Genomic DNA, 17591 nt, shown 5'->3' with positions numbered 1-17591 from the left:
ATTTTGATGCGGTTTTCAATATACGATAAGAAATATGTTTGATTTTATTATTTAGTGCTTTTTGTAGACTTTTTTCTATACGAAACACACTATTTGCAAAAATAAAGTGTAAGAGGAAAAAATAAGTTTTCAATTTTTTATACATTATTTTTGTATTGACATATTTTGTTTTAATTTTTTTTACGATAAAGAAAGTCATTTTCTTACAAATTTAACGAAATCGGATGATCTGTAAAATTTGTAGGATTTTTTTTCTGTTTATAAGAGACCTCGCTTCACCTCGGCTCCTAAGGGACGAAATTACCGGTTCTTCGAAAAAAATCGTTTTATTGAGCCTCCACTATCATCGTGCAAAGCGGCTTGCTTTCCTCTCAAAATGCAGCTTTCGGGCAAAAAAGCTTCATAACCAGTAAGACTATTAAGGAATAGATATTTTAAAAGTAGGTTCATAAAACCCATCGGGCCCGATGGTACTTATTTGAGACAAATGAATTTCAGTCACTTCCAACACACCGAAATCGAAATTGCCGAACTTATCAAGTATGTCCGCACCGTCAAATGTGATCCTTTTATTCTTTTTAACTCGGATGTCCTGAGAATCCTGGGATGATTTGCTCCTATACTTAATGTTCACGAGCGTTACATGCAATTTGACGCTGTCCCGGCCAAATTCGTTTTTATTCATTAAACCTGCAAATTATTTAATGTTAGAGAAGGAAATTAACATTTCTGATAGTTGAAAATGATATTTATCTTATAACGCTTTAACCTTTCCGGCACACTTTCAGGTAAAAAGGACCGTAAATGCAATTAGACATTCATGGACAATACGTAAATTACCAATTTAATGGACACATTATTACCTTTCCTGCTGTAAAAATCTACAATGTTATCAGCTAACTGCTGAAGGATACCCGGCGTTGACTCATGCTCCTCAACTTTAGCATAAAGAACTTTCATGTTTCCGGAATCGTTACCCATGTTGGACAAGCCCCTAATTCTAATTTTTAGAGGCAAATGATCTTGAAGCAGTGGCCTGAAATTATATGATAATTCTTATAAAATTTAGATAAAATGCTGGCAATCTTCGGACCAGGGTGTGTAGCCAACGTGTAATCGTTAACGCTCCGTAGCGTACCGTAATCATCTCTCTCTCTCTCTCTCTCTCTCTCTCACACACTCTTCCCCACTAGTGCGACAGTGACAATTATTGCGTTTCGTTCGCTACGGAGCGTTAACGATTGCACGTTGGCTACGCACCCAGTGATGCCTTTTCGTTCGCATCTGTCCTCATGATACATTTTATGCTCGGCGGGGTAGCATTGCCGGATATTACACACATCATTAAATACAATATAAATGAAACGGTTAGAAAAACTAACATAATAACTTTCTCCTTGGCCTCTGTAAGCAAGTTGGAAGCCAAAATCCTTTCCTGATTATCCGTTAAACACGTAACTCCTACGGTTAGATGGATTTTGCTTGGCTTAATAAAAATAGATTCGTGTAACCCACGGTTTTGACAATCACGAAGGACAGCTTCCTGAAACAGATCATTGAAAAGCACATGATGAACATAACTGACGATTATACCATACCCCGTAGGTACATTATTAGTAGCGGATGAAACTACGCGTCAAAAGTATGAACCATTATCATGTAAAACAATTCAAGTGTGGCAAATACTATAATGTCTATACATAACTATAGAGTCTATATGTATATATGTACATTTATCTGTCCTATTAGAGGTTGGCAGGCTTTTGGCGCGATTTTTTTTATCTGTTTCGCTGCAAATGATGCTGATTGTCCATAATCGTTTTTAAAATGTATGAGTTGTTGTTTCAATGTAACTTTCCCTTTTTAACCGACTTCCAAATCTCAAAGAAGGAGGTTATCAATTCGGTTGTGTTTTTTTTTTATTTTTTTTTTATTTATTTTTTTTATGTTTGTTACTCCATATCTCCGTCATTACTGGACCGATTTTGAAAATTCTTTTTTTGATTGTATGTATATGCATACAGATTGGTCCCGTTTTGGTCAAAACCCAGTTCTGATGATGGGATCCATGAGGAATCGAGGGAACTCCTCAAATCTTAAAGGCATACATATAGTGATTTTTGTGTTTTTATCAACAAATCAAGCATATACATTCAGAAACGTGACATTTGATGAAGTGGAACTGCTGATGATGATCAGAACAGAACTCTTCAACGACGCATAGTTCACGTTTGGCGATTTGTCCTCTTCGTTATGTTTGTTAAGCAAGTTAAGTTTTTAAGCCACATTTTTGTCAAGCTCGAGTTCTGATGATGGGATCCATGAGGAATCGAGGGAACTCCTCAAATCTTAAAGGCGTGCGTATAGAGATTTTTGTATTTTCATCAGAAAATCAAGCATTTTTATTAAAAACTGTCGCATTTGATGAAATGGAACTGCTGATGATGATCAGAACAGAACTCTTCAACGACCCATAGCTCGCGTTTGGCGATTTTTCCTTTTCGTTATGTTTGTTAAGCAAGTTAGGTTTTTAAGCCATATTTATGTCAAGCTCAAGTTCTGAACATGGGATCCATGAGAAATCGAGGGAACTCCTCAAATCTTAAAGGCACACGTATAGAATTTTCTGTATTTTCATCATAAAATAAAGCATTAACATTAAAAACTGTCGCATTTGATGAACTGGAACTGCTGATGATGATCAGAACAGAACTCTTCAACGACGCATAGTACATGTTTGGTGATTTCGAATTTCGACTTTGACTTGGACTGGGACCCGGACTCGGATCCAGATCCGGCCTCGTACCCGGATCCGGTTCGGACCCGGACCCGGACCTGGACTCGGACTCGGACCTGGACTAGACCCGGACTCGGACCCGGACTCGGACACAGACCTTGACCCGGAAAACCACTATGATACCTAAACTAAACAAACTACTATGATTACCTACCATAAAATGTAGGTATAAAGTATGATGAGGCCAAACCCCTCCCGCTCAAACCCCCGTACACCGCACCGCATGCGCCGTTAAGTGGGTTAGGTTAGGTTTGAACTGCTATAGCAGGGGTTATAGGGGTTATAGCCACAAGAGCGATACGAGCGTACAGGACGGTCTCCTTTGAGGCGGCGACGTTGCTGGCCGGCAGCCCACCATGGGACCTGGAGGCTGGGGTCCTGGCGGCGGTGTATTGGCAAGTTGCGGAAGAGCGGGCGGCGGGAAATCGTCCACTTCCGGAGGAGATCAAGCTTTGGAGGGAGGAGGCCAAGGATGACCTTCTCCGGAGGTGGGATGAAAGGCTAGAAGCCCCGAGCGCAAGCCGCGAGGTGGTGGGCGCAGTACGCCCAGTCCTTAGGGACTGGTTGAAGCGCGACTTCGGGCCAATGACGTACCACTTGACACAGGTACTTACTGGGCACGGTTGCTTTGGTAGGTACCTGTGGCGAGTGGCACGACGAGAGGACACAGCGGTGTGCAAGCACTGTGACAGAGGTGAGGAGGACACGGCGCATCACACCCGCGCCGTATGCCCTGCGTGGGATGAACCGAGATCGGAGATGGCTGCGGTTCTTGGAGCGGACCTATCGCTGCCGGCAATAGCCAGTGCGATGGTCCGCAACAGAGGCACCTGGGAGGCGGTCGTCGCGTTCTGCGACGCTGTCATGTCCCTAAAGGAGGCGGCGGAGAGAGAGCGAGAGGACGATCCCCTCTCGCTCCCTATCCGCCGGAAAAGGACCGGGCGGAGGCGGGCCGCGTAAGTGCACACATGGGAGGGACAGTGGCAAAAGCCGCAATAGCCGAGCCCGCAAGGGCGACACGCACATGGCAGGGCCGAGGTAAGCGCCAAGCGTTCCCTTAGCCCTACCTCAGGCGGAGCGAGGGTACACCGAGGGGTTTTAGTGGGTAGGCCTCCCCCTAAGGGAGGAGAGTCCCACATAACTCCCGAACCCCCCCCCGGGGGCGGGAGTATGCGAAACGCATTTCCCCTCGTAAAAAAAAAAAAAAAAAAAAAAAAAAAAAGGTTTGAACTGCTATCCTCACAGAACCGAACAAAAGTGGGTTAGGTTAGGTTAGAACTGCGAGCCTTACAGAAACGAAATGCTACTAGAAAAGTGGGTGGTTTTACCTCCTTTTCTACATAGCGCACCATCTACAATAATCTTTCACCGGGCCGCATAGAAGTCGGTTTTTTTTTCTTAAAAATTATTCGTTTACAAAGTACATACCAATAACCTACCTGAAATCGTGTAAAATTGTCCATGATGTCCGGCGTATTCATAGGTATTGAGATAAAATGTGTAGGCCTCTGTTTCATTCGCGACGACACAACTATCATGTTGATTTGCCGTCTTGCGGCTTTCACATTCTAAAAAAGAATACAGTTGGATAAGATATTATATATAAAACTAACGACCCGCCCCGGCTTCGCACGAGTTAACAAATTATACAAAAACCTTCCTCTTGAATCACTCTATCTATTAAAAAAACTGCATCAAAATCCGTTGACAGACAGAAAGACAGACAGCGGGAAGCGACTTTGTTTTATATTATGTAGTGAAATGAATAATGATAGGATTTACTAAAATTAATAGCGAGTTGAATTTAATTGAAACTCAGCAACACACTGGCTTCATAGACAGTTCACTACTAACTAAGTTAAGCGGCCGTTAAATGTTTTCACAGTAGTTTATCTTAAGCCCTATTCAGTTTTGACCATTTGTTATGATTTTGAACTGGTTTTAATACGACCTTGACGATCGTCTTTGTGATTTGCGCGCATCTCATGCTTTTTCACTTCATTTCGCATGCACCAGTCAGCGAGAGCGATCTTCAAGGTCGTATCAAAACCAGTTCGACTCAATAACAAATTGTTTTTTTCTGAATCGGGTTTCTACATTAATTTTGTACTTATGCTAGGTCCATTATCAGTAAAATCTTACTGAGGCAGTAGGTCCCACTACAGTGATATTTCCGTCTTGACCATGTCCAGGTATCATCAGTTCCGTCTTGGTGTCTTGCTCGATTCTGTCTTTCGTCTGTTGTCGAGTTCCTATTATTAATCCAAAATATTTCCTAGAACCAGTTTTAAATTCAGGTTGGAACAATAAAAATTTAGTATTAGAAATAGTAGTTAAAGCGTAGGTATAGGTATACTATGTGTCCGTCGCCCGTATAAAAATAAATTCAAATAAAAAAGTACCTATCTTTGATATTTTAGGTTTTTTCATACCTACCTAGGTAATTTACCTTTTGCAAATAAGATAAAGGATTGAAGAACCAGTCATGGTCTGTAAGTAGGTTCCATAATTGTATCTAATTTTGAATAATAAAAATCGACGAACAGGGCGTGAAGGTGAAGAAAAGCCTCATAACTACAGTAATTAACTGCTGTTTATTAATGTAATCATTGGCATTGTATTACTTATTTAGTGTGGACATTTGAAAGGAGATAAAAATAATTAATTGTTTACTTGGAAACATGAAAACTTGTGCTGTATCGAGAATCATCAAGTTCCGTTATTTCTATATTTTCATCGAAATCGCTGTTCTCGTAGTCGCCGTCCATTTCTGAAACGATTTAAAGGATATATTATTTAAGTAAATACCTAACAGACATCTTAATTTAAATATATGTCTTTATATCATCATCAAATCATAAAATAAATCACAGTCACAGACAGAATACATACCTCCTTCTTAATACATACTTATTATTTTAATAAGCGAGACCTGAGCAAGTGTAATATTTCAAAAGTAAATCACGAGCGTAGCGACTGGTTCAAAAAGTGGAATCTTATTCGTCGCATGGGTTTCCAGTCACAACAGGTGAACAAACCTAGCTACCAATACCAAGTGAGTTACCAATACCATTTATAAGGATTGGTTACATTAACGACTTTACAAAATCGTCCAAACGGTGCTAGCTTCCGACGGACGGAGGTCAGCCTTAGCAAAGAACAATTAATTTTAACCTTTTGAAGTCTTTGAACGCCACACGCCTATCATGGGCTACGTGTCGTCGCGAACCTTTTCGGCATTAAACGAAGGTTGATATGAGGCTGTAGCCCCACTCGTCAGTTGACGTCTTTGGCGGACAAAAGGGTTACTCTTGTTCATCTATTAAATATTTTAACATTCGATGCTTTAAGATCAGTTTATTAAAAAGCGGCCAAGTGCGAGTCGGACTCGCCCATGAAGGGTTCCGTATTTAGGCGATTTATGACGTATTAAAAAAAACTACTTACTAGATCTCGTTCAAACCAATTTTCGGTGGAAGTTTACATGGTAATGTACATCATATATTTTTTTTAGTTTTATCATTCTGTTATTTTAGAAGTTACAGGGGGGGGGGGACACATTTTACCACTTTGGAAGTGTCTCTCGCGCAAACTATTCAGTTTAGAAAAAAATGATATTAGAAACCTCAATATAATTTTTGAAGACCTATCCATAGATACCCCACACGTATGGGTTTGATGAAAAGAAAATTTTTGAGTTTCAGTTCTAAGTATGAGGAACCCCAAAAATTTATAGTTTTTTTTTCTATTTTTGTGTGATAATCTTAATGCGGTTCACAGAATACATCTACTTACCAAGTTTCAAGAGTATGGTTCTTATAGTTTCGGAGAAAAGTGACTGTGACATACGGACGGACAGACGGACAGACAGACAGACAGACATGACGAATCTATAAGGGTTCCGTTTTTTGCCATTTGGCTACGGAACCCTAATAAAAATCCTGAATCGAACTAAAGATTTTTCTTCGGATAATAACTAGGATATTGCAAATCGCTCTCTGACCGGGCGAGCCACTACCTTCATTATTCAAATAAAAAACATTACCCTCCTTCTGACGCAGTCGGGAAAAAATGGGTAAAAAGGAAAGCTACCTACGTACCTACTTACCTATTTACATTATAATAAACCAGTCTTACCTTCTCCTCTCAATGATGGAATAAAAGTTGGTTGTATAACTTGCATCGTTGAGAAATCGCCAATTTGAAATAAGTTTTTTGAAACAATCAATATAACCAGTAATAACATCACCTACCCGATTAAAGTACAGTGCATTAACTAAGAAAAGGCAAAACAACTTATCTTATCACACGTATTCGATATTAATTTCACGAATAGGAAAAGGAGGTCAGTATTTGATGATGCAAACAACTTGCTGCTACTATACTGAGAATGCTACTTAGGTTTTATTACAGTAATAAAAGTTTACTCTCAATGAGTGTTTTGCCGAAATTAATCTTTTTCCGGTTATTTTGTTTACACAACCACAATTTCAACGCATGCGCAATGCGGTGTCGGATCTACTTTTAAGACGCAGAAAACAGATAACCTACAACCTACAATCTAATGTCAAATAACGTTAAATGCATAGAAAACATAGTCGGGGTACAGGTACAATTATTGTTTGAATTAGAATAATTTTATACGCGTACCTACCTGCGGGTCCTACGGCAACAGAAATACCGCGGTACCTACTCTCATTATTGTATTATATAATATAACACATTGACTTTTATCACTTTTATGTTACGAAGATGTTACGTATATTTTTTTTATTTTTCGGGTAAAAACTGCCAGCCCAGTGCGGTGTTGCCAGTGTAAAATGGTAATTATTATAGCGATTTATAGATTCTTGCTATTTTCCCTAAGGTCAAGTGAGGTAAATGCAACTATGGGGTTATTGCGTCTCTCCGTTCTTTCTCGAATACGATTGGTCGAAGCGCCCTCCCGTCATCTAGTAATAAAGCCTGAGCTACTTGGAAACAGAGTTGGGCAAAAATTAACTTGAATAAGAATAAGAACAAAAACAGAAATTTTATTCTTATTCAAAACGATTTGAATTAAAATAATTCTTGCACTATTTATTTTAGAATAAAATTAAGGTGAATAAATCTGTGACTTTTATTTTAAATGCGGAATAAAAAACAGAATAATTATTCTAGAAGTGGGACTATTCTAAATAAGGTTTTATTCAATTAAAATGTTATTTAGAATTAAGTTAATTTTTGTAGTACAATCGGTTATATTTTGTAAGTTGATTTTCACCCTTCTATTTAAAAGTCGGATTGATTTGATTTTAGTTTAGGTACAGTACCCATTAAAGAATTCCGCTATACACTGTCTATCTAGTTCTATCATCGGATCAGGGTGCTTAGCCAATATGCCAAATGTTAACGCTCCTCCGTAGAGTTGCGTAGTCTCTCTCTATCACTCTTATATATTAGTGCGATAGAGGGACAGAGATAGCGTTTCGTTGTAGTAGCGCAAACGATTGGCATGTTGGCTACGCACCCAAGGTGCCTAGCCAAGATGACCATTTTTGTTTTTAATTTAATAACCAAATCATTAGGTACAATGTAGCTGTTCTGGGAGCCTAGCCAACATGTCAATCGTTTGCGCTACTACAACGAAACGATATCTGTCTCTCTATCGCACTAATATGTAAGAGTGATAGAGACAGAAAGCGCTTTGTCGTCGGAGAGCAAACGCTTGGCTAAGCCCCCTGAACAGCTAAATTGTAGCCAAAGATTTGGTTATTAAATTCAAAACAAAAATTGACATCTTGGGTAGGCACCTTGGGTGCGTAGCCAATATGCCAATCGTTTGAGCTACGAAACGAAACGCTATCTCTGTCTCTCTATCGCACTAATACGTAAGAGTGATAGAGACAGAAAGCGCTTCGTTGTCGGAGCGCAAGCGATTGGCATCTTGGCTAGGCCCCTAGAATAGCAAAATTTACCTTATGATTTGGTTATTAAATTAAAAAACAAAAATTGGCATCTTGGCTAGGCACCTTGGGTGCGTAGCCAACATGCCAATCGTTTGGGCTACGACAACGAAATGTTATCTCTCTGTCACTCTATCGCACTAATATGTAAGGGTGATAGAGACAGAAAGCGTTCGTTGTTGGAGCGCAAGCGATTGGCATGTTGGCTAGGCCCCCAGAACAGTTATATTTACCTAATGATTTAGCTATTAAATTAAAAACAAAAATTGGCATATTGGCTAGGCACCTTGAGTGCGTAGCCAACATGCCAATGGTTTGCGCTACGACAACGAAACGCTACCTGTCTCTCTATCGCACTAATATGTAAGAGTGATAGAGACAGAAAGCGCTTGGTTGTCGGAGCGCAAGCGATTGGCATCTTGGCTAGGCCCCTAGACCAGCTAAATTGAACCTAATGATTTGGTTATTAAATTAGAAATAATACGGTTACTGAAACTATGGGACAGTCAGTTATTCCATAAAATAGGTACCTATAAATTAGACAAGAGACTAACTATAGTAGTTATTACATCTACCTAACTATACGTAATTAGTACCTATACGTTACCCAGACTTTATTTTTATTCGTGGAATATTATTTCGAATAAAAATCATGATTATATTTATTTGATTAAAAATAAGTTATTCTCATTCAATTTTTTCTCATACGAATTATTCCCGATCAAAATTATTTGAATATTTTTAACGGGAATAAAATCGAGATGATTTTATTCCGACGAATTCTTATTCAAATAATGATTTTATTCTTGAATGCCCAACACTGCTTGGAAATGAAACGTTGCATAGTAGAGGGCGTTTCGACCAATCGTATTCGAGAAAGAACGGAGAGACGCAATAACCCCATAGTTGCATTTACCTCATTTGACCTTATTTCAATTTAGGGATTTTAGAGGGATTAACAGTATGAGGTTCTTCAAAAAAGAAGCGCACTTACCTACAGGGTTTTAAAGGGTCGCCAAAATGCAGGTGACACCCCTGGAGTTACACGTGTTCATAGGCGACAGTAACCGCTTAACTTCAGACGGACTGTTTGCCGCCGACATGGTATAAAAAAAACTTTATATTTCTACATTATTTTTATATTTACTGCTTTTACTTGCGACCTTTATTCTTTTTGGTATTTTAGACCTGTAAAGATAACATTGTTTTACGACTGGCTATAGGTACACCGAACACTCAAATTTGTTCTTTAAGTATTGCCTATTCCACACAATCAGTTAATATAATTAATTAAACTCAGTAAGGGTCTAAAAGGTGCTATTCAGGTGCTATTGGAAACACCTAATTCCAATACATTCAGGCATTTAGTCGATCGATTGAATCCGTTGCTCCTACTTGGCCAGCAACCTATCTAAAATCGCCGTCGCATCACCGCAGCCATAGGTACTTTTGAAAACTACAAATAGGTGTACGACTTCGTCTAAAAGGCGCATTATATTATTGGATCTCGTTAACAAGAAAATAAATAGAATTATTTACAAACTCGTTTATTATACATAAAACTATGGAATAGATATAACAAAAGTGGGCTGATAATACCCATCAGGTCCTAGAGCATGTCGTTGAGATAAATGAATCTCACTCAACTCCATTACACCAAATTCATAATCACCGAATTTTCTAAGTATCTCCGACCCATCGAAGGATTCTCTTTTCCTTGAAGAACCGAGGTCTTGAGAGGATTTATTTCTGTACTTCGAATTGAGCAATGTTACGTGTAGTTTTACATTAACTGGGTCCCAGTCTTCTTTCTTCATTAAACCTAGAAAAGAATAATCGTATTTGTGAAATTGAAAGCAACGTTTTTTTTTGCTGTCAATACCTATCAAACGCGCAAGCTAAAGAATGTAACAATAGGACCACGAGCACAGTGAGTAATTCCAATTTAGAATCTTGAGCGTAGCGAGGTCTCGTGGGCGTACAACTTTTCACATTAGCAAAAAATACAATATTTAAACGTAATCACCGTTATATGTGTATTTATTCACACGATTACGGTAGAGATTTTTTATCGTTGTTGGATTTTCGACTTCGAGCGATGGCCGTCAAATCGAATTTAACATACAAAACTTCTAACGTCAGGATTTAACGCAGTTTTTAAAATCGTGCGTATGCGGCCTAAGGGAACCAATACATTTTATGACTCATCTCTTTCCGCACGAGTCTCAAAAGTTGCACCACTTATTAGTTATTAATTTTATGATAAGTCAAGAAACTATTTTTTCCGCACATCAAACTACACTTAATTGCGGTCGGTGTCGAGATGAAAATTAATTAGGTATTGTATGTAAGATTTTGATTTTGAATATATGTATATTGGTCAAGCGCGTGTCAATCGCCAGCACCTTAGGTACACCTATAAAATTATAACGCCTGCCGCCTTTTTATTTACCTTCTCGACTGAAGTAAGCTACCACCTCATTAGCTATCTGTTGGAGGACACCAGACGTAGACTCGAATTCTTCAACATTAGCGTAGATAACATTTATATCTTTAGGGTCATCGTTCATATAGGACAAACCTTTTACTCTAATTTTTAAAGGCAAGTGTCCTTGGAGAAGAGGCCTGAAAGACAAGTGTAGGTATAGGTAGGTATTATTCATTTAGGTTGTAACCCATTCATAAATCGAGACGAGAAATCATCAATCATTCATAAATCCATATTATTATATAAAACAGCATAGTATAAAACCAAGTCGCTTCTTGCTGTCAGTCTGACCCTATGTATGCTTAGATCTTTAAAGCTACGCAACGGATTTTGATGCGGTTTTTAATAGATAGTGATTCAACAGGAAGGTTTATGTATAATTTGTTAACCCGTGCGAAGCCAAGGCGGGTAGCTAGTTATTATTATAAATACGATAGTTACTCTCTTTGTCAGTTATCATTTTATCAACCCGTTTTGATGACATTCAGATACCTACATTACATAACATAACATGATACAACATAAAGCATAGGCGAGTTTTGTAATTAAATTAAATTAAAAACTTTATTTCAGGCAACTAGTGGCCCAAGGATAAGCATACCTACATATTACCCCGCAGTGACAGGCTAATAAATAAGTTAAATAACAGATCCGAGAATTTTATGGCCTAGTTTATAACAATATGTATATGAAGTAATGTGCGCAACATTTGGATAAGTACTTATTACTAAATGTATGTAGAAAGCCTAAAATGAAACTAACATAATAACTTTCTCCTTGGCTTCTGTAAGAAGTTTGGAAGCAAAAGTCCTCTCCTCGCTATCCATCAAGCACATAACTCCCATTGTTAAATGAACTTTGTTCGGCTGCATGAAGATGGACTCTTCTACCCCGCGACTATGGCACTCGCGGAGAACAAGTTCCTGAAACATAATAGTGATGTTTAATAAAAATACAACCCTTTATTTAACCCTTTGACCATTAAAGACGTCACGTCGTCAACTGACGCGCACGGTAACAGCCCAATATATACAAGGTTCACGATGAGTACGATGACGCATCGCACAAGCATCGCACACGATAGGCGCGGCGTTCGAACGGTTAATATGTAGTTTCTGCTGACCTTTTTGTCTGCAACTGCAACCATGTTATAAAATTTATGTTTTCCCTATGGTTGACTAATATGAGTAATAAATTAAACTGACCCTATGAAGCTGCAGAGAGCCGCAGCAGTTAAGTTCACTGTCTTTACAGAACCACTTAACTTAAGACATTTGTACTTTATGTATGTTATTATGTTTTAATTGGGTTACATATCAGAATACCGAAAATCGATTTACCTAATGTTGAATCACCTATGCTCGTTTCACCTATTTTTTTAAATACCTAATGATCAATTAACCTAAGCTCATAACACCTAATGAACGAATTACCTATTGCACGTTTCACCTGCAATTGGTTTGCCTAAGCTCAGAATACCTATGGTCGATTTACCTAAACTTGAAACACCTAATGCTCGAAACACCTAAAACCGATTTACCTATTACACGAAATACCTAAAGCTAATATACCTAATACACGAAACACCTAATGTTGATATACCTAATGCACGAAATACTTAAAGTCGGTATACCTAATGATCGAATTACCTTATATTAACATACCTACTGCACGAATTACCTAAAGTCGGTATACCTAATGCATGAAATACCTGAAGTCGATGCACTTAATAAACGATATACCTAAAATCAAAATCAAAAATATAATTATTGTTTAGTAGAATATTATTAGGACATTTGGTATAAATTTTTTAGCCAAATCATTCAATTGGCTTACTATTTTTTATTATAATCTAAGGTCTAGTCATTTGACAGAGTCGAGATAGGTGCGACGACGAGCAAAGCGAGGAGGAGCGTGTTAGGTTAACTGCGACCAAACAGTGCCAAAACCAACTTTAGTTTCATCGTCATGATGTTAACTTACAAAAATAAAGTATTTGTGTTTTGTAATAGACTTACGAAATCATTCTACTACCTAAAACATAGCGTTTCTAAAAGTGTATTTTTAAGTTGTTATCCAAACAAACAGTTTCTACTTGTTGGGTTGGGAGGTTGGGAAATCATACGACTTATTTGGTGGACTTGATCATCGGCAATCATTCGGCAAAATGATATGAATTTTGTGCTAGGTATTTAGACTTTAGGTATTCCGTTAAGTAATTCGTTCAGGAGGTATATCAACTTTAGGTATTTAGTTCGATAGGTTTAACAGTTTTAGGTATTTCGTCCATTAGGTAAATCAAGTTTAGGTACATCGTTCATTAGGTATATCAGCTTTAGGTGATTCGTGCATTAGGTATAATAGCTTTAGGTGAAACGTGCATTTGGTATATCGGCTTTAGGTCAAACGTGTAGTAGGTAAAACGTGCATTAGGTATATCGTGCATTAGGTGTTTCGTCCATTAGGTTATTTGAGCTTAGGTATTATAAACTTAGGTCAGTCAGTTTAGGTAAAATTATCGATAGGTAATTTAAAAATAGGTGAATCAAGCATAGGTGATTCAACATTAGGTAAATCAGTTTTCGGTATTCTGATATGTAACCTTTAATTGTCACACAAATAATTTAATTACATAACAAGTTACAATCACATATGCAAGTTTTGTAATAACAGACCCGGGAATTTTAGGTATTTGATGGTACTATGATACAAGTTATTTTAATTATAACAAATAAATGGTGGCCAAGGATACTATGTGGCACCTACATGACCTACATGCATTGACGGATATCTAAGGACGGGCTAATGGGGCACTAAAAATCGTACTAGTTCAGCGGTGTTACTCACGAATTCCAGCCAATCGTGCAGTCTAACGCAACTAGTTGCAACCAATAGCGCGCGTAATGCGAACTCACAGACAATCGCGTTGTAGCGATTTCACACCGCTGTACTGGCCCCTGTCACGCCTCATTTTTATTGCCCGTAAAGCCAGTCCCTAGATATCTATGTCAATGCCTACATGCCACACTTATAAATTTAAAAAAAACTATGAAGCCAATTTTTGGGTCATTCCTGAAAAATCTCATTCCCCTGGCCATACCTATTCGCAAATTCCCAAGAGATTCCGCTACGCAGTTTTGGTTGTAGATTAAACTTGGCACAGGTTACACAATTACCATATAAATTAGATGCTAATAAAGCAGAACCTCCTGGGAATTTGCGAAATTACCCTTTAAAATTGTTTTCATGCTGATAACACACGTAAAAAACGAGGACTAACTAAAGATACCTATTTAAAACTGGTGAATTAGCAGAATTACCTTAAATTGTATGAATCTGTTCACAATATCTGGCTTATTCATAGGTATTGAAATGAAATGAGTAGGCTTCTGTTTCATTCGGGATGACAACACTATCATATTAATTCGCCGTCTGGCAGTCTTCACACTCTGAAACAAATATTATCTTCTAAAAGTAAACTACAAAAAATTACAAAAAGTATATAATTGTTTGTCTGTAACTTTTAGGTTTTAGATTAGGTCTAGGTACCTACTTGTGAATCTTGTGATGTAAATTCTATTATTACCTACATCACATAATTTATAGTGAGTATTAAATTAGGATTGTGTATGTATGTAGTATGTATAGGTATAGACAAATTAGGATATGTATATAATTATAGTCAAATAAAAAAAACTCTTAACATAGCACTGTCCAGATGCAATTTGACAGAAAAGAGGGAAGTAGTATTAACATTTGACGTATAATATCTAAGGACGGGCTAATGGGGCACTAAATATCGTACTAGTTCAGCGGTGCTACCAACGAATTCCAGCCAATCGTGCAGTCTAACGCGACTAGTTGCGACCAATAGCGCGCGTAATGCGAACTCGTCAACCAATCGCGCGCGTGATGCGTACTCATCAACCAATCGCCTTGTAGCGATTTCACACCGCTGTACTGGCTCCTGTCATGCCTCATTATTATTGCCCGTAAAGCCAGTCCCTAGATATCTATGTCAATGAGTATTAATTTAATTTACGAAATTGTGAGATCAAACATGTAAAACAATATATTTATGTAAATAAGTAAAATATATGCCCCTTTTTTCATGTTTTCAACTTATTTCGTTTTAAATCCTTACAGTAGCACTAGGTCCAAGAATAGTGATATCTCCATCTTTGCCTTGCCTTGGTATTTTGATTTCTGTTTTAGTCTCATGTTCAATCCTGCTTTTTGTATATCCTTTCCTCCCAATTATTGAACCAAGGTAATGTCTGTGAATAAGATGCAATGAAAAATTAAAAAAAAACTAGGTAGATATATTTAAAAAAGATTAACATTTCATTTCTAATGAATTATGAAGAATATTTTGCTACAATAAATGTCTTAATTTATCACTCTTAAATTTGAGATTTTTTTTATTTATAAAAAATGTATTAATAAAGTCTGAATATACCCATTGGTTAAATTAGTAACAATTTCATTAGTGAGTTTAAAATTTAAATTTCTACTGCAGTTGGCTATTTTGTGTTAAAAGTTTTCCGACCCCGTTCTAGGCCTAATCACATTGACAGTTTTAGTTTATCAATGAGATTAGATCGGCCTAGATAATAACACTTATTAGACGATCCTAATACTTACTTAGAAACATGGAAACTTGTACTATATCTAGAATCATCCAGCTCTACTACTTCCATGTTGTCATCATCATTCTCATCATTGTCCTTATAAATAGTATCTGAAAAAGAGGCAATTGACCGTAGTTCTGTAGAAAGCGACCAATTTTTTATTTTTGTCAAAGTGACTTACACCCTAACTCAGTGGCTTTGGTCGCTTTCTGCATTGATAAAAAAATTGAGTTGGTTCTTTCTGCATAACTACGGTCAATTATTTATCAACTTATAGTTTATTTCATGTGTGTAACTGATTTTTATACTACTTGTAGGCTTAACAATGCTTTACTCTATTACTGTCAGCTAAAGAGTTAGAAACAAAAAGTAAAAACATTGGTAGCCCAGCAAAGGTGTGCATCCTTCCAACTAGAAGTCATGGGTTTGAACCTCGCTCATACCAATGAGTATCTTCAAACCCACATCTGAAATATCATTTGATACACACCAGCTGCATTTTGGTGAAGGCAAACTTCACAAGAAAGAAGAACTAATTAAAAATTCATGTAGCAGCTACTTTTGTAAAATCTAGTGTCTAAACAAATTCTTGGGATTAGATTGCCACGCGAATCTCAAGCTGCCATAGTGAGCCAGTAGTGGGCCATAGTGACTCTGTAAATGCCATACAAATAAATAAATAGTGAGCTGTGACAAAACAGCAGGGCCAGTACTAGGAAGATTTTAATACTAATAATAATAAAAAATATAGGCCACAGACTTTCCTAAAATAATAAAAATAAATGCATCACAAACAAGCAAAACAAAATTTAAAGAAACCGAAACTAAATTTGGAGCTACAATATTATACCACATCATCTACCTATTTACGCGTAGGTTTGAGAAGGTAACTTTGTTCCTTGCTTAGAAATGGTTTATTTATAGTATTTCTACCGTAAGTTTTCTTACCGTTTTCATATAAATCATGTTCTTGAAAGGTACTTATATCAACAAATGTATCAGTGTTCCTGTAACACCTTCCGTCTATCCACACCAGCTCCGGTTTTAGAACATTGTAAGACATTATATTTATTTCGTGAATAGTTGTGTTTTACTTTTTTGTGGGCAGAAATAAATACTTTCTTAAAGTATAAAATATATAGCTTAAAGTATATTTTATCTTATTTATAATAGTAACCAAAACACAGTCTGACTTTATTTTTCAATTTTATTTTATTTATAATTAATCGACTAATCGTTCGTAGTAATTCAATTCTGTCAAATTGACATAGTGTTTGCGTTCAGAAATTAGAATTTAAAGTGAATTATACATATTATACAAAAGTTATAGCACACGGTACTTATAGCTTGCTAGAGAACTAAAATTATTGCACATAGAACACGGATTATGTATAGTTGGTCAAACCAAATTGTCAGTAAATAAAAACAAAAAAAACTATACTCATTCTTTTTATTTGGGTGCTAGTAATCGTGTAAGACAAAGATAGTATGATTCTCTCTGTCTGTGTTTGAACTGAGAGAGTCCTTTGACAAACTATAGGTTAACAACATGTTAAGCCCCCTCCGGCCCCTCCACACTCGTGCGCGAATTTCAGCTTCGCACCGCAGCCCCGAACGCGTGTAGCGTCAATTTCGCAGATCTTGACCGATGAGTCGTGGCATCAATCGTGACCGATATGTTTATATACCTAATAAAAGTAGCCAGAATAGCCAGATTTCTTTTAAAAGCA

At 37.3% G+C, this 17591-nt stretch overlaps 2 protein-coding genes across 2 annotated transcripts; both read right to left on the bottom strand.

Annotated features, from left to right (window-relative positions):
• Positions 1-410: 410 nt before the first annotated feature.
• LOC134647990 (activating signal cointegrator 1 complex subunit 1-like) lies at positions 411-6995 on the bottom strand. Its single transcript, XM_063502418.1, has 7 exons — positions 6935-6995; positions 5471-5567; positions 4940-5072; positions 4237-4365; positions 1383-1543; positions 864-1036; positions 411-690 (listed from the first exon to the last, which is right to left on the bottom strand). The coding sequence occupies exons 1-7, from the start codon at positions 6978-6980 to the stop codon at positions 419-421; spliced, it is 1011 nt and encodes a 336-aa protein (XP_063358488.1). The 5' UTR covers positions 6981-6995; the 3' UTR covers positions 411-418.
• Positions 6996-10301: 3306 nt separating this feature from the next.
• LOC134648457 (activating signal cointegrator 1 complex subunit 1-like) lies at positions 10302-16971 on the bottom strand. Its single transcript, XM_063502978.1, has 7 exons — positions 16810-16971; positions 15875-15971; positions 15375-15507; positions 14551-14679; positions 11993-12153; positions 11195-11367; positions 10302-10564 (listed from the first exon to the last, which is right to left on the bottom strand). The coding sequence occupies exons 1-7, from the start codon at positions 16922-16924 to the stop codon at positions 10305-10307; spliced, it is 1068 nt and encodes a 355-aa protein (XP_063359048.1). The 5' UTR covers positions 16925-16971; the 3' UTR covers positions 10302-10304.
• Positions 16972-17591: the final 620 nt, after the last annotated feature.

The sequence above is a fragment of the Cydia amplana genome, chromosome 5, assembly GCF_948474715.1.
Source record: "Cydia amplana chromosome 5, ilCydAmpl1.1, whole genome shotgun sequence".
Taxonomy (NCBI): Eukaryota; Metazoa; Arthropoda; class Insecta; order Lepidoptera; family Tortricidae; genus Cydia; species Cydia amplana.
Note: the sequence above shows the minus strand (reverse complement) of the source record. Positions and strands in the feature narration are given on the sequence as shown.